The sequence below is a fragment of the Pelodiscus sinensis genome, chromosome 19 (assembly GCF_052426305.1).
Source record: "Pelodiscus sinensis isolate ZL-2025 chromosome 19, ASM5242630v1, whole genome shotgun sequence".
Lineage (NCBI taxonomy): Eukaryota > Metazoa > Chordata > Testudines > Trionychidae > Pelodiscus > Pelodiscus sinensis.
Window position 1 is genome coordinate 17041728 of NC_143070.1, and position 19488 is coordinate 17061215.

The 19488-nt window shown below is 54.7% G+C and overlaps 1 protein-coding gene and 1 pseudogene across 1 annotated transcript; both read right to left on the reverse strand.

Moving 5' to 3' along the window:
* Nucleotides 1-468: 468 nt before the first annotated feature.
* LOC149522224 (uncharacterized) lies at nucleotides 469-8908 on the reverse strand (annotated as a pseudogene).
* A 303-nt stretch (nucleotides 8909-9211) lies between these two features.
* Nucleotides 9212-11302, reverse strand: LOC149522225 (uncharacterized). The gene has a single exon (XM_089771510.1). It carries the CDS (start codon nucleotides 11300-11302, stop codon nucleotides 9212-9214), a length of 2091 nt encoding a protein of 696 aa, XP_089627636.1.
* Between the last annotated feature and the right edge of the window lie 8186 nt (nucleotides 11303-19488).

The following is a 19488-nucleotide window of genomic DNA, read 5'->3' on the forward strand; positions in this document are numbered from 1 at the left end:
GGGTTAAGGCAGCTCATTCCTGCCCTGGCCCTGCACCCCTCCTGAAAGCAGCTGGCATGTGCAGCATGAGCCCCATGGTGCCGTGTGCCGCCCCTCAGCTACAGGCACTGAGCCCGCAGCTTCTACTGGCCACGGTTCCCCATCACTGATCAGAGGGAGCTGCAGGAGCCGTGTCTGCAGGCAAGGACGGCATGTGGAGACTCCCTGCTCTGCCTCTCTCAGGGGCTGCAGGGACATGCTGGCCTCTCCCAGGAGCTGCAGTTACCACGGGGGTGATGAGCCCAGCCACACCAGGTTCAGCATTTGAGAACTCGCTGCTCAATGAATTACATGTAAGTGTCAGAGAGAAATGAAAATGATGCAAAGCAACACCCGTCGAACCCCCAAATACCCCACTTTGCTAGCAGACCAATGAGCTGACTGCAGCTCAGCCACAGACTTGGCCATTTGGCCTTTGAAACGGTGGCCCTAATAGTCGATTGCTGCTGACTCGGCATTGGCCAGGGCTCTGAGGCCTTCGATGCCCAACTTCAACTTCTCAGTGACATCCTGGAGTTGCCCCAGGGCCAGGAATCTCGCGCCAGCCTCACCTCCCCGGCTCGCTAGGGGCAGCACCTGCTGGACGACCTCTCCGAGGATACCAGCGATCTCCTCGTAGATGAGCAGGTCCGTGGTGAGCCTCTTGACCACACAGACCTTCCCCGCCAGCCCCTGCACAAAGGTGGTGCATTTCCGCAGCCCGCTCTGCAGGGCGACGATCTCCTCCTGGAGCCTGGCCAGCACCTGCCTCTCCTCATTGAGCTGAGCCAGAAGCTGCTCATTGGCCGCGATCTCAGCCTCTGTTCTGTGCTCCAGCTCTTCCCACTTGTGGACTTCTGCCGAGTACCTGGACGCTTCTTCTGCGTGTTGATCGACGGCTTTCTGGGCCTCATCCGCGGCTGCCACCGCGGCGTCCATCGCCACCTGCCCGCAGCCGACCAAGGTGGCGCCTGGCGAAAGCGAATATAAACAGTCAGGCCAACTGGGGCAGGGGGAACAAAGGGGCAAGGCCCCCAGCGCCTGGGATGCAAAAGGGTGCAGAGCTCTGGCTGCTATTGCTGCTACAGTAGTGAGCCTGGGGCCCTTTAAGTTGTCATCGGAGCATTGGGCTCTGCACCGTGCTGAGGGCTAGTGAGGGGGCAGCCCCACCTCTTCCCCCTGAGGCCCTGCCCCTGCAGGAGAGAGGAGTTGGGCCCCCCCACTGCTTTGCCCATGGGCCCATGGTATCCCTAAAAGTATTCCCAGGAGTGTTATTGTGAGTATAACGCTTGTGCTTTGAGGCCTCCTCCAAGGTCAGACCCCCCGTCATGCCGGGCCCTGTACAGACCTGCCCCTCCCCAAGAGCAGGGTCCCCCTCACACTAGGGGCTGCTCAGACCCACCCCAGCAGAGACAGGGCCCAAGCACTCGTGTGCAGGGTCCCCTGGCTCAGCGGTTCCCAACCACCCAGCCACGGAGGCTCTTGGAGCTCCAGCAGCCGTGGTGGCTCTGGTGGTGGCAGGAGGAGGCCTCCCTACCCCATCCCTGCTTTGGGAGGTGGGGCACAAAGGGGGAGGGCTGCTCCCTCTGCCCACGTAGCGGTAACGGCCACACTCCCTAGAGGGGGCTGCCTCACTTTGGGGGGCAAAGATGGGGCAGGAGGCTGTTGCCCTGGGCTGGACAGGTCAGAGGTTAAAGGGTCAAAGGGCATGGAGGGGAGGGGAAGGGTGAAAGGTGGTTGGTACTGGGGGCAAGGGGCTGGGTTAGGGCTGGTAACATTTTATTTGCAACGTTTTATTTTTTGCTTACTCAACGTGCAAATATGCAAATGAAATGTTTCGGGTCCACCAAACATTGGTGAATGGGTTTGCCAAGCCCCGGCACAAAGGAAGGGAGCCACTGCCCTAGCTGGAGAGTAATTAGCCTTCCTTGTAAAGGGTACAGCTCCTCCAACAGTATTAGGGAGTCAGGCCTTCACCCAGGACTCACCCCCAGCCACTCACAAACCCAGGGCCCCTCCCCACAGCCTCAGCTGGGGGCCTGCTGCTCTCTTGGCTCTGCACAGCCTCACATGTGGCCTGGAGCTGGTGCCCCCTCCCAACACCTGTGTAGTCTCTGATCCACCCCAGAGGTGGGTTTCCAGGCAGAGCCCCGAGGGGTGCTCCTGTTTCCTCCCCCACAGGAGTGCCCCCTCCATGCCCACCCATCTCCTCCTCCATCTACCCATCAATTCCCACACCCCCCTCCATGCCTACCTATCTCCTCCTCCATCTACCCATCAATTCCCACCCCCTCATGCCTACCCACCTCCTCCTCCCACAATTACCATACACCCCCTCCATCTCCACCCAGCCCATCTATCTATCTATCTATCTATCTACATCAACCCCTTCTTTCTAGCTGCATCCACCCCCTCTATCTATCCACATCCACCCTCTCTCTTTCTCTCTCTCGCCACACACTTTGAGCCTCCTATAACCCATATCTTGGAGGCCACAGTGGGCCCCCCATGGGTACGGAATGTAGCCTGCACCCAGCTGGCTGGTGGACAGGGTCCCCTGCTACCACATGCAAACCTCTGGGCCTCAGCTGTGAAGTGAGGTGTCTCTGGAGGAGAGGGAGTTTTGGTCTCAGTGTCTGACTGTCCTTAGCAGCCCTGGGGAAACCCAGCTGAGAACCTGCCCATGTCTCTCTATAAATAGGTTTTCCCTGGCGGGTGACAGAGTGATGTGGTGCAGCGCTTCATACCCAGGGAGCGGGGGAGAGGCAGGGCTGGTATCGCATGGCCTCCAGCTGAACCTGGCGAAGCCCAACCCCCCAACGGCCAGTGGGGAGAGAGCCAGGCCTGCCGGAGCGTAGCCCAGTTCAGCCCCCTGGAGCCAGGGGTGAGATCCAGGCCAGCTGCTGCCAGGTGTCGGCCCGGCCCAACCCATGGTTGGAAAGGGGGAAGAGCTGGGGCTGCTGCAGCCTTGGCCCTGCCCAGTGACTGTGGGGAGAGCCAGGGCTGCCTCCCCCCAGAGATGGGGGGCTGGTGGGCGTAGCGAGGAGGGGCCCTGTCCCCTGGTATTTCATACAGCACGAAACATCCCGTGAGAGACTCAGAGCCCTGCGCCAAAGGGGAAAGGACATGCACTCATGGCTAATCCCTTACGGCCCCCAACCGCCATTCGTCCTCCCTGGGGCCAGAGGGAGCCAGGGCCCCCTAAAAGGGAAAGGCCCCATCTCCTTCCCAAGCCCCTTTGTGCCAGCCAGTTCCTTCTGGTTCTCCGTGCTCAGTGGAGACTGGGACAGCAGACACGGCTAGAAAGGGGACAGAGGGGCCCTGTCCTCCGGCACCAATGAACAGACGGACTTTGCCATGAGGGGCCGTGGGACTGTCGGGTACAAACTCCACCAGCCACTCACCGATAATGGTCCCTACAATAGGAATAAACATCAGGCCGATGCCAACATCTCGTTGCACTTGGTTGCGTTCTGCTTCCTCGCGTCTCTTCTGCACCTCGGCCTGCATTTCGCTGCAGTGCCTGTTGGCACTTTCCAGCATCTCTCTGGCCTCTCTTTCCAATCTGCGGCAGGACTCCAGTTTGAGTCTTAAGTGTGTGAGGGTCTCTTTCTTCTCATCTTGCTGGTCCTGCAGGCTTTTCTTCTTCCCCACTAGCTCCTCCGTTCTGGCATCGACCTTCTTCAGCTGCCTTCCCAGCTCCTCTTCCGCTGCTGACATCTCTCGGGAAGCTGCCTCAATTCGTTCCCGGATTTTCCCATGTGCATCCGGATCTGCCTCGGCTTCAAGCAGGTGCTGGGTGAAACACACCAGCTCCCTCATCCCTGCCTCTAAGCAGTCCTGGACAACCTGCTTATAGCTCTCGTCCCATCCAGAAAGAGTTGAAAGAGCCATGGGGAGAGGTCACACGATGGTATCCTGCGTGTAAGAACAAAATAACTCTGAGCAGCACAGCCAGCTGTTGGGTCCAGCTGCTAGCTGCACTGTGGGCTGCTACACCTGTGTGAGTACAGCATCACTCCACTGGGAGAGCCGGGCTGCTCTGGTTTTACACTGGGGTCACTGAGATCAGATTCCAGCTTGGCCTCCCTCCCTTGAAGCTGGGTAGCTCTGGATTCACACCCAGGTTGCTAAGGTCAGAATCTGGCCCTGTATTCGATTCCCCCCCAAATGGAAAAATTCTGTGTCCCCCTACCGGACACTCCCATCCCTTGGCTGCATTGCACGGCCGCGTCTGACCTTCCTCTGCCGATCTGAAACCCAAAGTGTGTCAGCTCCCGTAAATAGCGTCACGTCCGTCGTTTCATTGTTTTCCATGGGAAAGGGCCCCCGAGTACCCACAGAGCCACCAAGGGCCCTGACTCCCCTTCGGGTCCCTGATTTAACAAGGAGGCGACACTGGCTCCTAGATGGACCATTGGGCTGACCCAGTCTGGCCTTTCTGATGGTCTTATATAGAGCCGAAATGTACCTGCCCCTGCACTACCCACTAGACCCCACTCTCCTTCCAGACCTGGGAGCCCAGAATGGGCTCTGTCTCTCCCCACAGAGTTAGGATATTACAATTTTAAGGCTAACCAGTGTCCCTTAAGTCAGTGGTTCCCAACCTTTCTTATGCCGTGGACCGGCAAACCCACTCACAAACATTTGGCAGACTGGTAACGTGCAAATTTGCATATTCATTATGCAAAATTAATATGCAAATATGCAAATAAAATATTACCAGTCCCCCAGCCCCAATCCAGCCCCTTGCTCCTAACACGCTTTGACTCCCACCCCTACGCCCTATGCCATTTGACCCTTAACCTCTGACTCCTACAGCCCACGTCAACACCCTCTTGCCCTGGGAACCCACCCCACTCTCACCCAACATCACTCCCCCCCCGCACCCCCCAGAGAGAAGCTGCCCCCTCCTGGAAGCGTGGTGATTACTGCTGCATGGGCAGGGGGAGCCACCCTCCTTTGCACCCCCTTCCCCTCTCCAAATGTGTCTTGCACCCCTATGGGTGGGGGGTGGAGTGCGGAGTCCTGGCCAGACGCCATTACTGAGAGGAAGGAGGAGGGAGGTGGCTCTTCCTGCCGCTGTCTCAGCCCCAGCGCTGCCATCGGCAAAAGCAGTGATGTGGGTTGGGGGAGAGGGAGCCGTGGGCAGGTGCCTCCTGCTCCACCTCCTTCTGCTGCCGCCGGTTAAAGGGCAGGGGAGTGGCTGTTGGCAGGCGCATGCCTCCCCCCTTCTTTGCACCCCTCCCTCCCCAAGCGCCGCCTCCTGCCGCCACCTGAGCCCCCACAGCTGCAGGACCCACCCGGAACAGACAGCTTGAGCTCTGGCTGCCATTGTGGCTGGGCCATGGGCAGTGCCCGGTGGTTGGGAACTGCTGCCTAAAGTGCCTTGCCCCAAGATGTCAGAATCTATTAGTGCCAGAGCTGAGTGGCGCTAAGATTTTCTTCCTTTGATACAGGAATGAGACATGGGCTCCCGTCAGCTCCCTGCTCAGTCAGTGGCCAGAAACGGAGAGTTTTCCAGTGCCTCGGGAGCTGCTGGGTAGAAGTGATGTGTGTGTGGGGGGGGGGGGAGTGAATGCGGTTCCCCACTTTTGTGCTTGACTTGCACTCCTGCCGTGGCCCTGCACCCCTCCTGAAAGCAGCTGGGATGTTCAGCAATGGCTCCATGGTGCCGTGTGCTGCCCCTCGTCTACAGGCACTGAGCCCACAGCTTCCACTGGCCACAGTTCCCTGTTACTGATCAATGGCAGCTGCAAGAGCAGTGTCTGCAGGCCAGGACAGTACATGGAGACCCCCTGCGCTGCCTCTCTCGGAGGCCACAGGGACATGCCAGCCACGTCCAGGAGCAGCAATTCCCACAGGGATACTTACTCCAGCCACGACAGGTTTGGCATTTTAGAACTCTCAACGCCCCCCCTTCCTCCCCCCCCCCACACCCTCCACAGCAAGCAGGAGGCCCCCAGAGCTCCACCACCAGTCCAGGAAACAAACTGAGAAATTACCAGACAAATAAAATATCTGGTGTTTTCTAATTAGGTAAGGTTTATAATTAGGTGTATCAGTCCTTAGCTGCGAACTGCCTGGCTGGTAGATGTGCTCACGCTGTGTGTGTGTCTGCCAGCCAGGCAGTTCGCAACTACTTATGGGAGGGCATGGGGGGGGGGGGGCAAAATGGAATCCCCGGGGCCGGACTCACTCGTGTGCCCGTGTCTGCACATGCCTGTGTCAGTCCCACTCCCCCCCTTCTCCTCCCAATCTCCCCAGTCCAGCCCTGCTTCTAGCAGCCGGTTTCCCCCTCCTGCCCCCCCACCAATCTCCCCCAGTCAGCCCCGCTCCCCTGACGACCCCCCCCCGACCAGCCCCGCTAAACCCAACCCTACTTCCACCACCTGCCTGCCCTGATCTCCACGGAACAGCCCCTCTGCTCCAAACCTGCTTCCCCCACCCGCCTGCCCTGATCTCCACGGAACAGCCCCTCTGCTCCAAACCTGCTTCCACCACCCGCCTGCCCTGATCTCCATGGGACAGCCCCTCTGCTCCAAACCTGCTTCCACCGCCCGCCTGCCCTGATCTCCATGGGACAGCCCCTCTGCCCCAAACCTGCTTCCCCCACCCGCCTGCCCTGATCTCCACGGAACAGCCCCTCTGCTCCAAACCTGCTTCCACCACCCGCCTGCCCTGATCTCCATGGGACAGCCCCTCTGCTCCAAACCTGCTTCCACCGCCCGCCTGCCCTGATCTCCATGGGACAGCCCCTCTGCCCCAAACCTGCTTCCCCCACCCGCCTGCCCTGATCTCCACGGAACAGCCCCTCTGCTCCAAACCTGCTTCCACCACCCGCCTGCCCTGATCTCCATGGGACAGCCCCTCTGCTCCAAACCTGCTTCCACCGCCCGCCTGCCCTGATCTCCACGGAACAGCCCCTCTGCTCCAAACCTGCTTCCACCACCCGCCTGCCCTGATCTCCACAGGACAGCCCCTCTGCTCCAACCCTGCTTCCACCACCCGCCTGCCCTGATCTCCACGGGACAGACCCTCTGCTCCAACCCTGCTTCCACCGCCCGCCTGCCCTGATCTCCACAGGACAGCCCCTCTGCCCCAAACCTGCTTCCACCGCCCGCCTGCCCTGATCTCCACGGGACAGCCCCTCTGCTCCAAACCTGCTTCCACCGCCCGCCTGCCCTGATCTCCACGGAACAGCCCCTCTGCTCCAAACCTGCTTCCACCACCCGCCTGCCCTGATCTCCATGGGACAGACCCTCTCCTCCAAACCTGCTTCCCCCACCCGCCTGCCCTGATCTCCACGGGACAGCCCTTCTGCTCCAAACCTGCTTCCACTGCCCACCCGCCCTGATCTCCGTGGGACAGCTCCACTACCCCCAACCCTGCTTCCACTGCCCACTTGCCCTGATCTCCACGGGACAGCCCTTCTGCCCCAACCCTGCTTCCACCACCCGCCTGCCCTGATCTCCACGGAACAGCCTCTCAGCTCCAAACCTGCTTCCACCGGCTGCCTGCCCCCCCATCTCTGTAGGGCAGCCCTGCTGCCCCCAACCTTGCTTCCTGGCAGCCAGTTTCCCTCCTCCCCCACACACACCTCCTCCCAGCCTTTCCCACTCTGCTCCCCTCCCGGCAGCCATGCTGAGGCCCAGTATTTTTTTCCCCACGGTCCGGTACCAGGCTACGGCCCATAGTTTGGGAAATGCTGCTCTAAGTAATGAAACAGTCACTATAATAAAAGAAAAACATTGTAATCATGCTTCTGAGCAGTTGCCTAAAAATAAATGTAAAGCTAAGCCCAGCAGAAAAACTGTAACAACCCCGATCGGCAGAACAAGAAGGGAAACTGAGGCACACTACCTATGAATTTAAGAACTGATCGGGGGGCTCATCTGGGATTTCAGCTGGAAGCTCCCAGTTGAAATCATAATATTCTACCTCAGCTCCTCCCTGAAAGATCACACTGCATGCCAGTCCTTTAGAATCTGCAATCTAAAGCTTTATTCACAATGAAAGAGTGAAAGGAATCAAATGACACCCCCAGTTACAAAGTTCTTGGCATCAGCGTGTAGCAGAGCTGCAATAATCTGCTCTTTGTGATTAAGTGTCTAGAATCCATCGTCTGTTAGGCTGGGCCATCCGTTCTTCCAGGCTGCAGTTCAGTGCAGAGACCCTTCAGAGGCGATTCGCCGGGCTGACGAGAAAGAGGCCTTGGGGGTTCTGCCATTTCACAGCCGTACCCATTCGGAGGGAATCCCATTGTTCTTGCTGTGCGAAAGCAGGATGGAGTCTGTCATATGAGCAGGTCACCTGTCCACGCAGGACTCCACCCAATACCAGCACTGCCCCGGCTCACATGCTGGTCTGAACATTCATGGCCAAGCTCGTCAGGTGCAGATTGGCACCACCTGAGCTGCGCCGTCAGTGAAGGGCTGCGATTCTCTTGGTTGTCAGACTTCTCCGAATAGATGGGCCCCGTCTCCTACAGGTGTGTCCCCCCGAAATCAGCACTGAAATACAAGTGCAGAGCCAGTCACAGAGCATCTCGTACAAAACTGCTACGTGCGTGTGAGCAGTGCACACAGAAGTCTCAGCTGGACAGAGCCCTGGCTGGGATGCTTGAGTCGGGGCTGGTCCTGCTTTGGGCAGGGAGCTGGACTTGATGCCTCCTGAGGTCTCTGCCAGCCCTGGATTCTATGATTCTACGCTAAAGTAGGGAATCAGAGGCTTTTCACAGACACTGCACTTGGCCTGCCTTGTACAAGATTCGGTACAAACATGTAACAAGTTTGCCACAAGGATTTACACATTCATGTTACAAGCCAATAGTGTCGCCCTTCCCCAGATCACTCTGTAGATTCTTACCAGAGCCCGCTACTACCTGCATGTTTCACCTGTCACACACAGCACCCCATGGCTGAGATGGGGGTAATGAGACAGCCCTGGCTTACAGACGGGAAGCCACAGCACAGAGCAACACGGTGATTTGCCCAAGTGAGAAAGGACAGCGTGTGGCAGAGTGAAGACTAGAACCCAAATCTGCTGCATTCTCAGGAAGCACCTCTCCCGGGCTCACCTCTTGCAAAGCAAAGGTCGTATATGGAGCGAAGCGAGGTGGGGTTGCAATTACTTGATTATGAAGACTCCCCAAAGTGAGAGCCAGTTGCTAAGAGTCCAGGAATGCATCCAACTACGCAAACTGATCATCTTCCTCTGCGGTCAACTCCTTCATCCCCTGGTGCACCGCTCCCTGGATTGCCTTCTGCTCTTCCACACTCACCGAGGGCAGCACGGCCTTCAGCTCCCTGTCGATCGTCTCCACTCTGGCCTCGACACTCTGATCAAACTCCTCCTTCTTCTTGATCACCAAGTCACAGATGGCTTGGCGGGCCTCTTCACAGCCTTTCTGTAACACCTTCCGCTCAGAGTCGAAGCTCGGGTCGGACGGTTCCAGGGCAATCAGTCGCCCCAGGCTGCTCACGCGATCCATCAAGAAGGTATTGGACACTTCGGTGTAGGTCTCGGAGATCATGTGCACCAGGTGGGCCACATTAGAAGCATTGAACGCCTGGCTGTAGATCATGTCTAGCACAAAGGACTTGGAGGAATAATTTCCAATTTTCTGTACGTCCGAGACAGAGCTCACAAATTCCTTGATGTCCCGACTGAGGCAGGAGTCAATGAGGCTGGAGATCATCTGGAAGAACCTCACCATCTTCTCCCACTGCTCCTTCACCCTCCCCAGGGCCTCCAGCCCTTTGATCAGCATCTCCCTGGCCGTCTTGAAATCGATTTCCTGCACCTGGCATTTCTCCATGGCGCACATGAGCTCCTTCAGCGCATCGTTCTGCTTCTTGAAGTTGTCAAAGCTCCTCTGATACTCCTCCTGGGTCTGCTTCATCATCGCCCGACTCTGTTCTACCTTCAGATGTGCATTTTGCAGGGCACTGGATGCTGCCGTTGAATTTTGTTGACATTTAGCCATGTTCGGTGGCTTGGGGGTGAAGGAAGGAGATTTCATTGAGGATTTACTCTTTGTATCAAACTCTGATGCTCTTTGGTATAAGTGTTGGATCTCTTCAACAAGAGACTTTTCTTCTTCCGTTCCTTTGTTTTCAGACAAGGCCAATTTTTCCAGCTGTTCGCAGATACGGAGACCCAATGTGCAGATTTGCTGTGCTTGAGTTTTTGGATTACACTTGTTTTCCCTGTCTATGCCGCTCATCTGCTCTTGGAAACCATTTTTCAGCCATTTGGTGTTGACTTCCTCAGTTTGTTCATTGACGACTTTCTGCATGTCGAGGCCAGCAGGCTCAACAATTAGCTCTTTGAGGTTTGTTGCGTACGTGAGGAGTATCGACGACTTGCTGAAAATGCTGAATTCTGCCACTTTGCTTTCAGGGTCATTTTGCTCTGGGCCAGCTGCTGCACTGCCTCCCATTTCCCCTGCTTGTGTGTTATCTAGTTTTCTAGTGAGAAAACTTACAGCCCCATTGAAAGCACTGATGACTCCAGTGGTAAGAGTCTCCACAATGTTCATGCCCACTACTTCCCATCCTGTGGGGATGGCTTGCATGGCTCCCTTGTACTGATTAAAGGTCTCATCGACCTGCTGCTTCATCTGGTTGTGATACTGCTCGGCCAGCTTCTGGGCCTCCTTGGCAGCTTTCTCCTTGATCTGAGCCTGCTTCAGGGCGATCTCAATGACCTTCAGGTCATCCTCGTAACCCTTCTTGGCGTTCAAACAGGCCTCCATCAGCTCCTGGATAAGGTGGATGACGGCTGAATACTTGTCCTCCACCGCCTTGGCTAAGTCTTTGCAGTCATCTGCCACAGCCTTCATGTTCTTTAGGTGCGTGGGCAGCATGGCGTTCACCGTCTCCATGTCCTGGAACAGAATTTTAACTATCGTCTTTGTCCGTCCCGGGACGCTCATGGAGAGCAGCCGGATCTTGTCCATGTTGACGTGCGCGGCATTGAAAGCCTCCCAGCCTTGGTTGCTGACTTGACACAAACAGGCCCTGAAGGATTCTGGGTACTTGATGTGCTTGAAGCCGTCTATAGGGGGGTTCTTATTGATAGAGAAATCCTTCTGTGCTGCTGAAATGAACACCAGCTGTCCCAGGATGGCGATGGAGATGGGGGCCGGCATGAGGAACTCCTCCCAGTTGGCGTAGGACTTCATCCTCAGTGCCGTCTCCTCCCGCACGCTCTGGGCTTTGCTGACGTTCAGCTCAGCTGTAACCAGCGCTTGGGACGTCTTCCTGTCTTCATCCGCCATCGTGCAACCAATAACACTGAAAACATTATTAGTTATGATTAAATGAGTCTATTGGAATAGCACGCAATGAAAAGAAAGGCCCCAACATGCTGGGAGTGTGACAAAGAGCTGGGCAGACACATTCCCTTCCCCAAAAGAGTTAACACTAAATCTGTCTCTGCAATGCTATTTTGGGATACCGAAAATATCCCAAAATATAGTAAGGTATCCCAAAATAGCCAGCCCACATCTCAACTGCAAACCTGTTACTTTGAAATAGACCAGGCTCGCTATTCTGACATCCCTGTAAACCTCACTCCATGAGGAGGAAGGGATGTTTCAGAATAGCAGGTTATTTCAAAATTTCTTGCTGTGTAGGCAGTGCCAAAGTACAGAATAAGCTATTTGAAATAAGATCAAAATAAGATACACAATTTGCATAGTGCAAACTGCATCTTATTTAGATCTATGGTAATGTAGAGCTGCATCCTAAGGGTACGTCTAGACTACATGGCTCCATCGACGGAGCCATGTAGATTTGTTTGTTCGGCAAAGAGAAATGAAGCCGCAATTTAAATAATCGCGGCTTCGTTTAAATTTAAATGGCTGCCCTGCTCTGCCGATCAGCTGTTTGTCGGCAGATCGGGGCAGTCTGGACGCTCTCCTGTCGACATGAAAGCCCTTTATCGACCTCCCCGGTAAACCTCATCCTACGAGGCATAACGGGGAGGTCGATAAAGGGCTTTCAGTTCGGCGCGGGAGTGTCCAGACTAGCGTGCTGAGCCAACAAACAGCTGATCAGCCATTTAAATTTAAATGAAGCCACAATTATTTAAATTGCGGCTTCATTTCCCTCTGCCAATCAGCCTAATCTACATGGCTCCATCGACGGAGCCATGTAGTTTAGACACACCCTAAGAGATATGGACTAGTGGATAGAGCAGGGGGCTGGGAGCCAGGTCTCCTGGGCTCTCTCCCCAGCTCTGGGAAGGGAGTGGGGTCATGATAATAGTCTGTAAATATGTGGAGGGCAGCCTAAAAAAGATGGAGAAAAGTTGTTCTGTCTTGCCCCACAGAGAGCAGGATATGAGAGAACAGGTGCAGGTGAAGCTACAGCACAGCCCATGTCCATCAAATCTCGTGCGACACAGCAGGGCAGGGAGCAGTAGCAAAGCACTAAAGGGAGGCCCTAGGCTAATTAAGACATGGCTCCCTGTAGATAGGGGAAGGCGACACCAGGCTGTCTGAAGTCTCTGTCAGGAACCTGAGAAACCCCCCGGCTCCAGGAAGACAGGGTGGAGTGAGGAAGAAGGGAGGAACTGGAGCAGTTGAAAGGTGGGAGAATTGGGGGAGAGCAGACCCTGTGCCCCAGCAGCGAGGACTGAGGGTAACCCTGCCCAAGGTGGAAGAGTGTAAGAAACCTGCAAGGGTAGAGAGAGGCTGGCTCTCAAGAGCAGGGCAAAGTGATTCCCTAGTCCCTCCCGGCCAAGGAAAGTGGGGGACCCAACACATCAACACTGGCCATCTTGTCACACTCGGGAAACTTCCAAAGTGTGAGGATAGCAGAACCATAGCGCGGGCTGCTGAGGGAGGTCGTGGAAACTCCGTCCCTGGAGGCCTTTTGCTCCAGGGGAATCCTGCACCTCCGAGGGGTGCAGGGTTTGTGCAGAATGATTGTTCTGTGCAGAATTTCATTGTTCTCCACAGCACTGGCACCGTGGAGCTGCCACTAGGGATCGCTGGACCCAGCACAGCCCAGCAGTCTCCCCAGTTTGCGGAGGATGTTGCCAGTGGATGGGAGGCAGACCTGAAGGGTTCCTGGCAGCGGTGGATCCCAGCACCCCCTGAAGGAAGGACGCTGCCTGTCCTACAGCGAGCAGAGCCAGCCGAACACAGCCCAGCACTGAACTCCCATCAGGAAACTCCACCCAGCCCATCTGACCAGCTTCAGGCTGTGTCTGCCTATTGGCCGCTGGGGAGAAAGGTTTCAGGTGCCTGAGGTGGGAGTCCGGTGCAGCCCCTCAGATAGTCCCCCTCTGAATCCCACTCACTCTCCCCCTTGCAGAACCGCTATTTGGGAACCTCTGAAAGGCAGCCTAAGGATTGAGGTTAATCAACTAACACCCCCAGCTGTGGCTGGCTGGCATGTGTGACCTCCTCCTCCCCCCCCCCCCCCCCCCGCCCCAGACTGCGGTGCAAAGTAAAGTAGAGAAACAGGTGTTATGTTAACTCTACTCCGGGCGGGTCTGTTGTAATAAGGGATGTAATAATGTAGTTGATTAACCAATAAACAAAAGCTTATCATGAATGCAATAGACAACGCGCATTTCTTCCCTGTCCCCTGCCAGTACATTTTTTAGCAGACTGGCCAGCAGCCCGGCTCAGTCTTGGCTCTCATTGGGTCGGGAACCTACCCCCGCTGCAGCTCTGCAATCAAAGTGCAAAGCTGCCTGCCTGGCTAAGTTCTGGATTTCGCCAGACCTGGGAGCTTACATGCCAGACAAGGGCTGCTGCCGCCCTGAGCTGCTGCCTGTTTCAGAGACAGCACCATGGGGTAATAGGCAGCTGGTCTAGGAGAGGAGCTGTCCCCGAGTTGAGTAACCAATAAGAGTCGAGTAACCAATAAGAATTCACGAGGTTACTCGACGATTCGGTTAACTGATATTTAGCATCCCTCGCCTGGATCGTCACCGCCAGACTTACAGACAGGAGTTTTGAAGTAAATTCCTCAGGGGAATGCGAGGGCTCGCTCAGTCCTGCCACACACGCTGGAAAGCCTCTGCCTGGGGCCGATGGCGGACACAGTGGGGGCTCCAAGCGGCTCCCTGGGGCTCCGGGCTGCACTGTGGGATCTGTGGGGCAAGTGGGAGGGGTGAGATGTTACTTTGTGAGGAGCTGGGTGGGCAGGTGCCGGGGCGAGACCCCTCGGCTTCCCGTTTCTCTTCCCCTCCTCCCTTCCATTGCACTAGCAGGGGGCAGGACATCAGGACTGCTGCTCCCTCTGTGCCACCCAGGCTCCTAAAATGTTCTCTACAGCCTCCCCTCCCCCAGTCTCCTGCCCTGCCACCCTATGTACCCCCCTGCAATGCCTCCCCTCCAGGCCTTCCCCCATCCTCATGCCCTGCCACCCTGTGTACCTTCGTTTGTCCCCGGCTTTCCAATCCATGGCAGGGCCTCTGTGTGGTCCCAAAGCCTAATGTTAGACTTCTTCATTCTCTGCTCCACTCATTGTCTTTCACTCTCCTCCCCAACCATCCCAGGGTGTCTCTGTACCCTCCCCCACCTCTCCCCCACTGCCGGAGACTCTGCGTGCCTCCCACTGGCCCTTCCCCACTGCCAGAGGCTCTGTGTGCCCCCCACCACCTCTTCCCCACTGCCGGAGACTCTGTGTGACCCCCACTGGCCCTTCCCCACTGCCAGAGGCTCTGTGTGCCCCCCCCACTATCCCTACTATGGTGTTGGCTGAAGCCTCTGTCTCTGCCAACCAGAGATTGGGGGGCTCTGTGCGACCCCTGCTTCTGCCCCCATTACTTTCCTGATTGGTGCCCAAAGCCCCTAGGGTCCAGCCCATCCACCTCTCCAATGGTCTTGGAGCATCTACAGCTGATGGGTGGGGGGTCAAACCCAGCATGGCCCCAGAACAACGCCCTCGCCCATCTGAAAGGGCTCCCTGCAGAGCCACTGCCCCAGGCAGAGCCTGACCCTGCAACTAGAGGTCGCTGTGTGGTCAGAAGGGGCAGCCGCTGGGTTCCCGGAGCTGTGTGCCTGGCACACCCAGAAGGAGAAAGCTACTGGGCTGGGGGACTGGTACCAACAGGAGGCTGGGAATCACTGCCAAGAACGGAAGCTGGCGGGAGTCTGCTCTGTGACCCTGGCAGGTCAAGTTGTGGGACTTTGCAAAGTTTTTAGCCACAGAGTCATGAGCTGAGGGGGATGGGATTTCTGAGGGCTCCCCAGGGACTGGACCTACATGGGGGCTAATATTTGCTCTGGGTCAGAACAAGGTCTAGCGCGGAGGAAGTGGGGGGGGGGCGCTGACTCACAGAAAAATCTGCGGGGGGAGAGGGCTGCACAAAAGTGAGAAAAAAATCCAACCCTTCCCTGTGTGGTCCCCCGGTTGAGGAGAAAGTCGCTCCCCATATTCCCCTTCCACGCCGGAGCCTGGGGGCCCAGCCAATAGATTTTGTGTGCTCGAGCCCATGGGGAAATGGGGGAGGGTCTGGAACACCAGCGCAGGCTCCTCAAGGCTGGGGGAGCGGGCAGGTTTCAGCACCGCGGTCCCATGGAGAGCTCCGCTCCGGGACGCGGCCAGCCCAGCCTCGCCCGGTGCAGGAGTCTCCGAGCTCCGCGGGCTGGGTGCGGGGATCCAGAGTGAGTCGGAGCCTAGCGCTGGCGGGGGCTGGGTCCTCACACCCCGGGCCGCCTGACCTGCCGGGGCGGGGGGATTTCCCAGGCCTGCTTCTGCCTGCAAAGTGACCCGCAGCTGCCCCGGGAGAAACCTCACCGCGAACCGCCTGCTCGCTCCGTCCGCCTGCGAGGCGCTGCCTGCTCCAGCCGCCGGGACACCGCGCTGTGAGTGGGGACGGGCGGGCGGCTGCCTTTAAGGGTTTGGGGAAGCGCGGGGGGGTGGCTCCCTCCGCATTCACTTTTGCTGCCCCCCCACACACACACACACCCGGAGGGCCGGATCTACGCGCAGACCAATGAGGCTAGAGCAGCGCCTGCGGGGGAGGGGGGGGGGGACGGGGTGTGTGCAGGGAGGGGCAGGAGGCCCCCCCCTTTAGCAATTCAACTTTGCTGGGGCACAGAGCGGCTGTGCACCTCCCGGGGATCCACAAGTCACCACCGATAAGACGGGGCGCTGGGGCCAGGTGGGGGAAGGGGCTGACTCCAGCCAGCGGGAAAGACAAAGCAGCCCCCTCCCCTGTGTTTGGAGTCCAGGGTCTGGGGTCAAACCGAGCCGGATGCTTCCCTCGCTCAAACCCGGGCAGAGCTGGGTGCAATCGGAAGCTTCCTTGCGCAGCGCCTGCCTATATCTAGGCTGCGGCCGCACAGGCACTTGATGGACAATGCTAACCCCGCATCCATAGGGGACCCTGCATTGTCGCTCCCCTGCCGACAGCACAGAACCCGCCTGCAGGAGGTACCAATAAGAAAGTGCTACCTGTAGCGCATTCCTATAGAGTAGGTGAAGCAAAATGCAGGACAATGTAGCACTTTAAAGACTAACAAGATGGTTTATTAGGTGATGAGCTTTTGTGGGCCAGACCCACTTCCTCAGATCAAATAGTGGAAGAAAGTAGACACAACCATATATACCAAAGGATACAATTAAAAAAATGAACACATATGAAAAGGACAAATCACATTTCAGAACAGAAGGGGGATGCGGGGGGGGGGGGGGGAGGAAGGAAGGTAAGTGTCTGTGAATTGATGATATTAGAGGTAGGGAGAGTGGGATGTTTGTGAGTTAATGGTATTAGAGGTGATAATTGGGGAAACTATCTTGGTAATAGCGACAAGGAGTCCTGTGGCACCTTATAGACTAACTGAAGTGTAGGAGCATAAGCTTTCGTGGGCAAAGACCCACTTCGTCAGACACATGCATCTGACGAAGTGGGTCTTTGCCCACAAAAGCTTATGCTCCTACACTTCAGTTAGTCTATAAGGTGCCACAGGACTCCTCGTCGCTTTTGCAGATTCAGACTAACACGGCTATCCCTCTGATACTATCTTGGTAATGGGTGAGATAGTTCAAATGTTTGTTCAGTCCTTTTTGGAAAGTGTCGAATTTTAACATGAATGACAGTTCAGAGGATTCCCTTTCAAGTGCAGATGTAAAAGGTCTTTGTAGCAGTATGCAGGTGGTTAAGTCATTGAGAGAGTGTCCTTTCTGGTTAAAATGGCAAAAAACTGTTTTTTCTTTGTGATCTTGTCTGATATCTGTTTTGTGGGCATTATAGAGCAGGAGCTTTCCACATTACACCGGCACTGCAGCGCTATTTCAGCGCTCCCATTTATTTTGAGCCATTCCGATGTCCCTGTAACCCTCTTTCCACAAGGAATAAGGGACATTTCCGAACCATGGCTTATTTCAAAATTTGGCACTGTGTAGGCAGCACCAAATGAAGAAATAAGCTATTTTGAAATTCGATCAAAATAAGATACACAATTTGTGTAGCTCAAACTGCACATCTTACATAGCTGCACTCAAACAGCGTTCACACAAGGTGGCTGTGTCTACACTGGCCACTTATTCTGGAAAATCAGCCGCTTTTCCGGAATAACTTGCCAGCTGTCTACACTGGCCCCTTGAATTTCCAGAAAAGCACTGACGATCTACTGTAAAATCATCAGTGCTTTACCGGAAAAACTATGCTGCTCCCGTTCGGGCAAAAGTCCTTTTCCGGAAAACTGTTCTGGAAAAGGGCCAGTGTAGACAGCCCAGATTTCTTTTCCGCAAAAAAGCCCCGATTGCGAAAATGATGATCGGGGCTTTTTTGCGGAAAAGCGCGTCTACATTGGCACAGACGCTTTTCTGCAAAAAGTGCTTTTCCAGAAAAGCATCCTGCCAATGTAGACGTGCTTTTTCTGAAAATGCTTATAAGAGAAAACTTTTCCATTATAAGCATTTCTGGAAAATCATGCCAGTGTAGACGTAGCCGGTATGTCTACGCAGGGATGATATTTCGGAATAACGTCCATTATTCCAAAATAATGTAATGCTGTTATTCCAAATTAAATTTGAAATAATCAGGTTTCTTACTCCTGTAACCCACATTGTACACGGAATATGGAAATCAGTGGAATAGCGCTTTATTTAAAACTAAGTGCCATGTACACAGTGCCAAATTTCAAAATAAGCTATTTTGAAATAAGCTACAGTGCTAGTGTTTCTCAACCAGCGGTACGAATACCCTTAGGGGTACTCAAGAGAAGTCTTGGGGGGGGGGGGGGGCACATCAACACAACTAAAATTTGGAGAAAACTGAATTTTGTTTTAAGTTTTACAGCACTTTATTATTTTTGTCCTTTTTACACCCAAAAATTTCATCACCTGCCGGGCTGCGATGAAGTTGTTTAAACAAATGTGTTGCAACAGTGGTAAAAAAATGGTGTGTCTGAAAACTGTGGGTACTGGGGTTACTTTTTTTTGGAAAAAGGGTTACTTTATAAAAAATGGATGAGAAACAGTGAGCTTCACAATTTGCATAGCTCAAGTTGTGTAGCTTATTCTGAGTTACACTCTGCAGCATAGGCACACCCATGCACCGAATCAACTTTTAGCAGCATTCATGGCCTGATCACAAAGCCTACATCCACACTATCCCATGGCTTTAAAGCAACCCATTATCTAGAAATAGATTTTGAAATAACAGACGTGCTATTCCAGCATCCCTGTAACCCTCATTCCACGAGATTTAAGGTATATTTTGAAATAAGCTATTTCAACTAAACCTTTTCAGTTTGGAAAAGAAATGACTAGCTCAGGGCTACCGAACTTTGGAAGCCCCAGCAGCCACAATGATACTCACATCACATGCTGAGTGCTGCAACTTAAGTGTGGTTTCATGTACATGCAAATATATATGTAAATAGATTCTTTCACACTGACAGGCATGAATACAAAGATTAAGGCAAGACTACGCAATATACAGGTGCCATTTCAGTCAGTTCTGCTGAAATGAATAAAATGCAATATTTACCCAGTTTCCACCCATATGACAGAACTTTCAATGAACAATGGCAGTCCAGGAATTGAACTACTAAATGCATCTCAACAGAAGACTACTTTTTTTTTTTGTTTCCACCTGTGGGCCACAAACAAATGGGCCACAGACTGCAGGTCACTCACGGGCCATGTGTTGAGTAGCCCTGGACTAAAGGATGGGGGGATATATTAGAGATTCAGAAAATCACAAATGAAGTGGAAAAAATAGAATAAAGAAATATTATTTACTCTTTCGCTAACATAACAGAAGATTTAAATTCCATGTATAGAGAGCAAATTTACACCACTTTATTTCTTCAGTCAACCTGTGGAACTTCTTGCCAGGGGATGGTGGAAAGGCCCAGATTGTAACAGGGTTCCAATAAGAAGAAAATAAGTTCAGGGCGGGTAGGTCCATCAATGACTCCTAGCCAGGATGAGGAGTGACAGTGTCTCTAGATTCTGTTTGCCAGGGGCTAAGACTGGGTGACAGGGG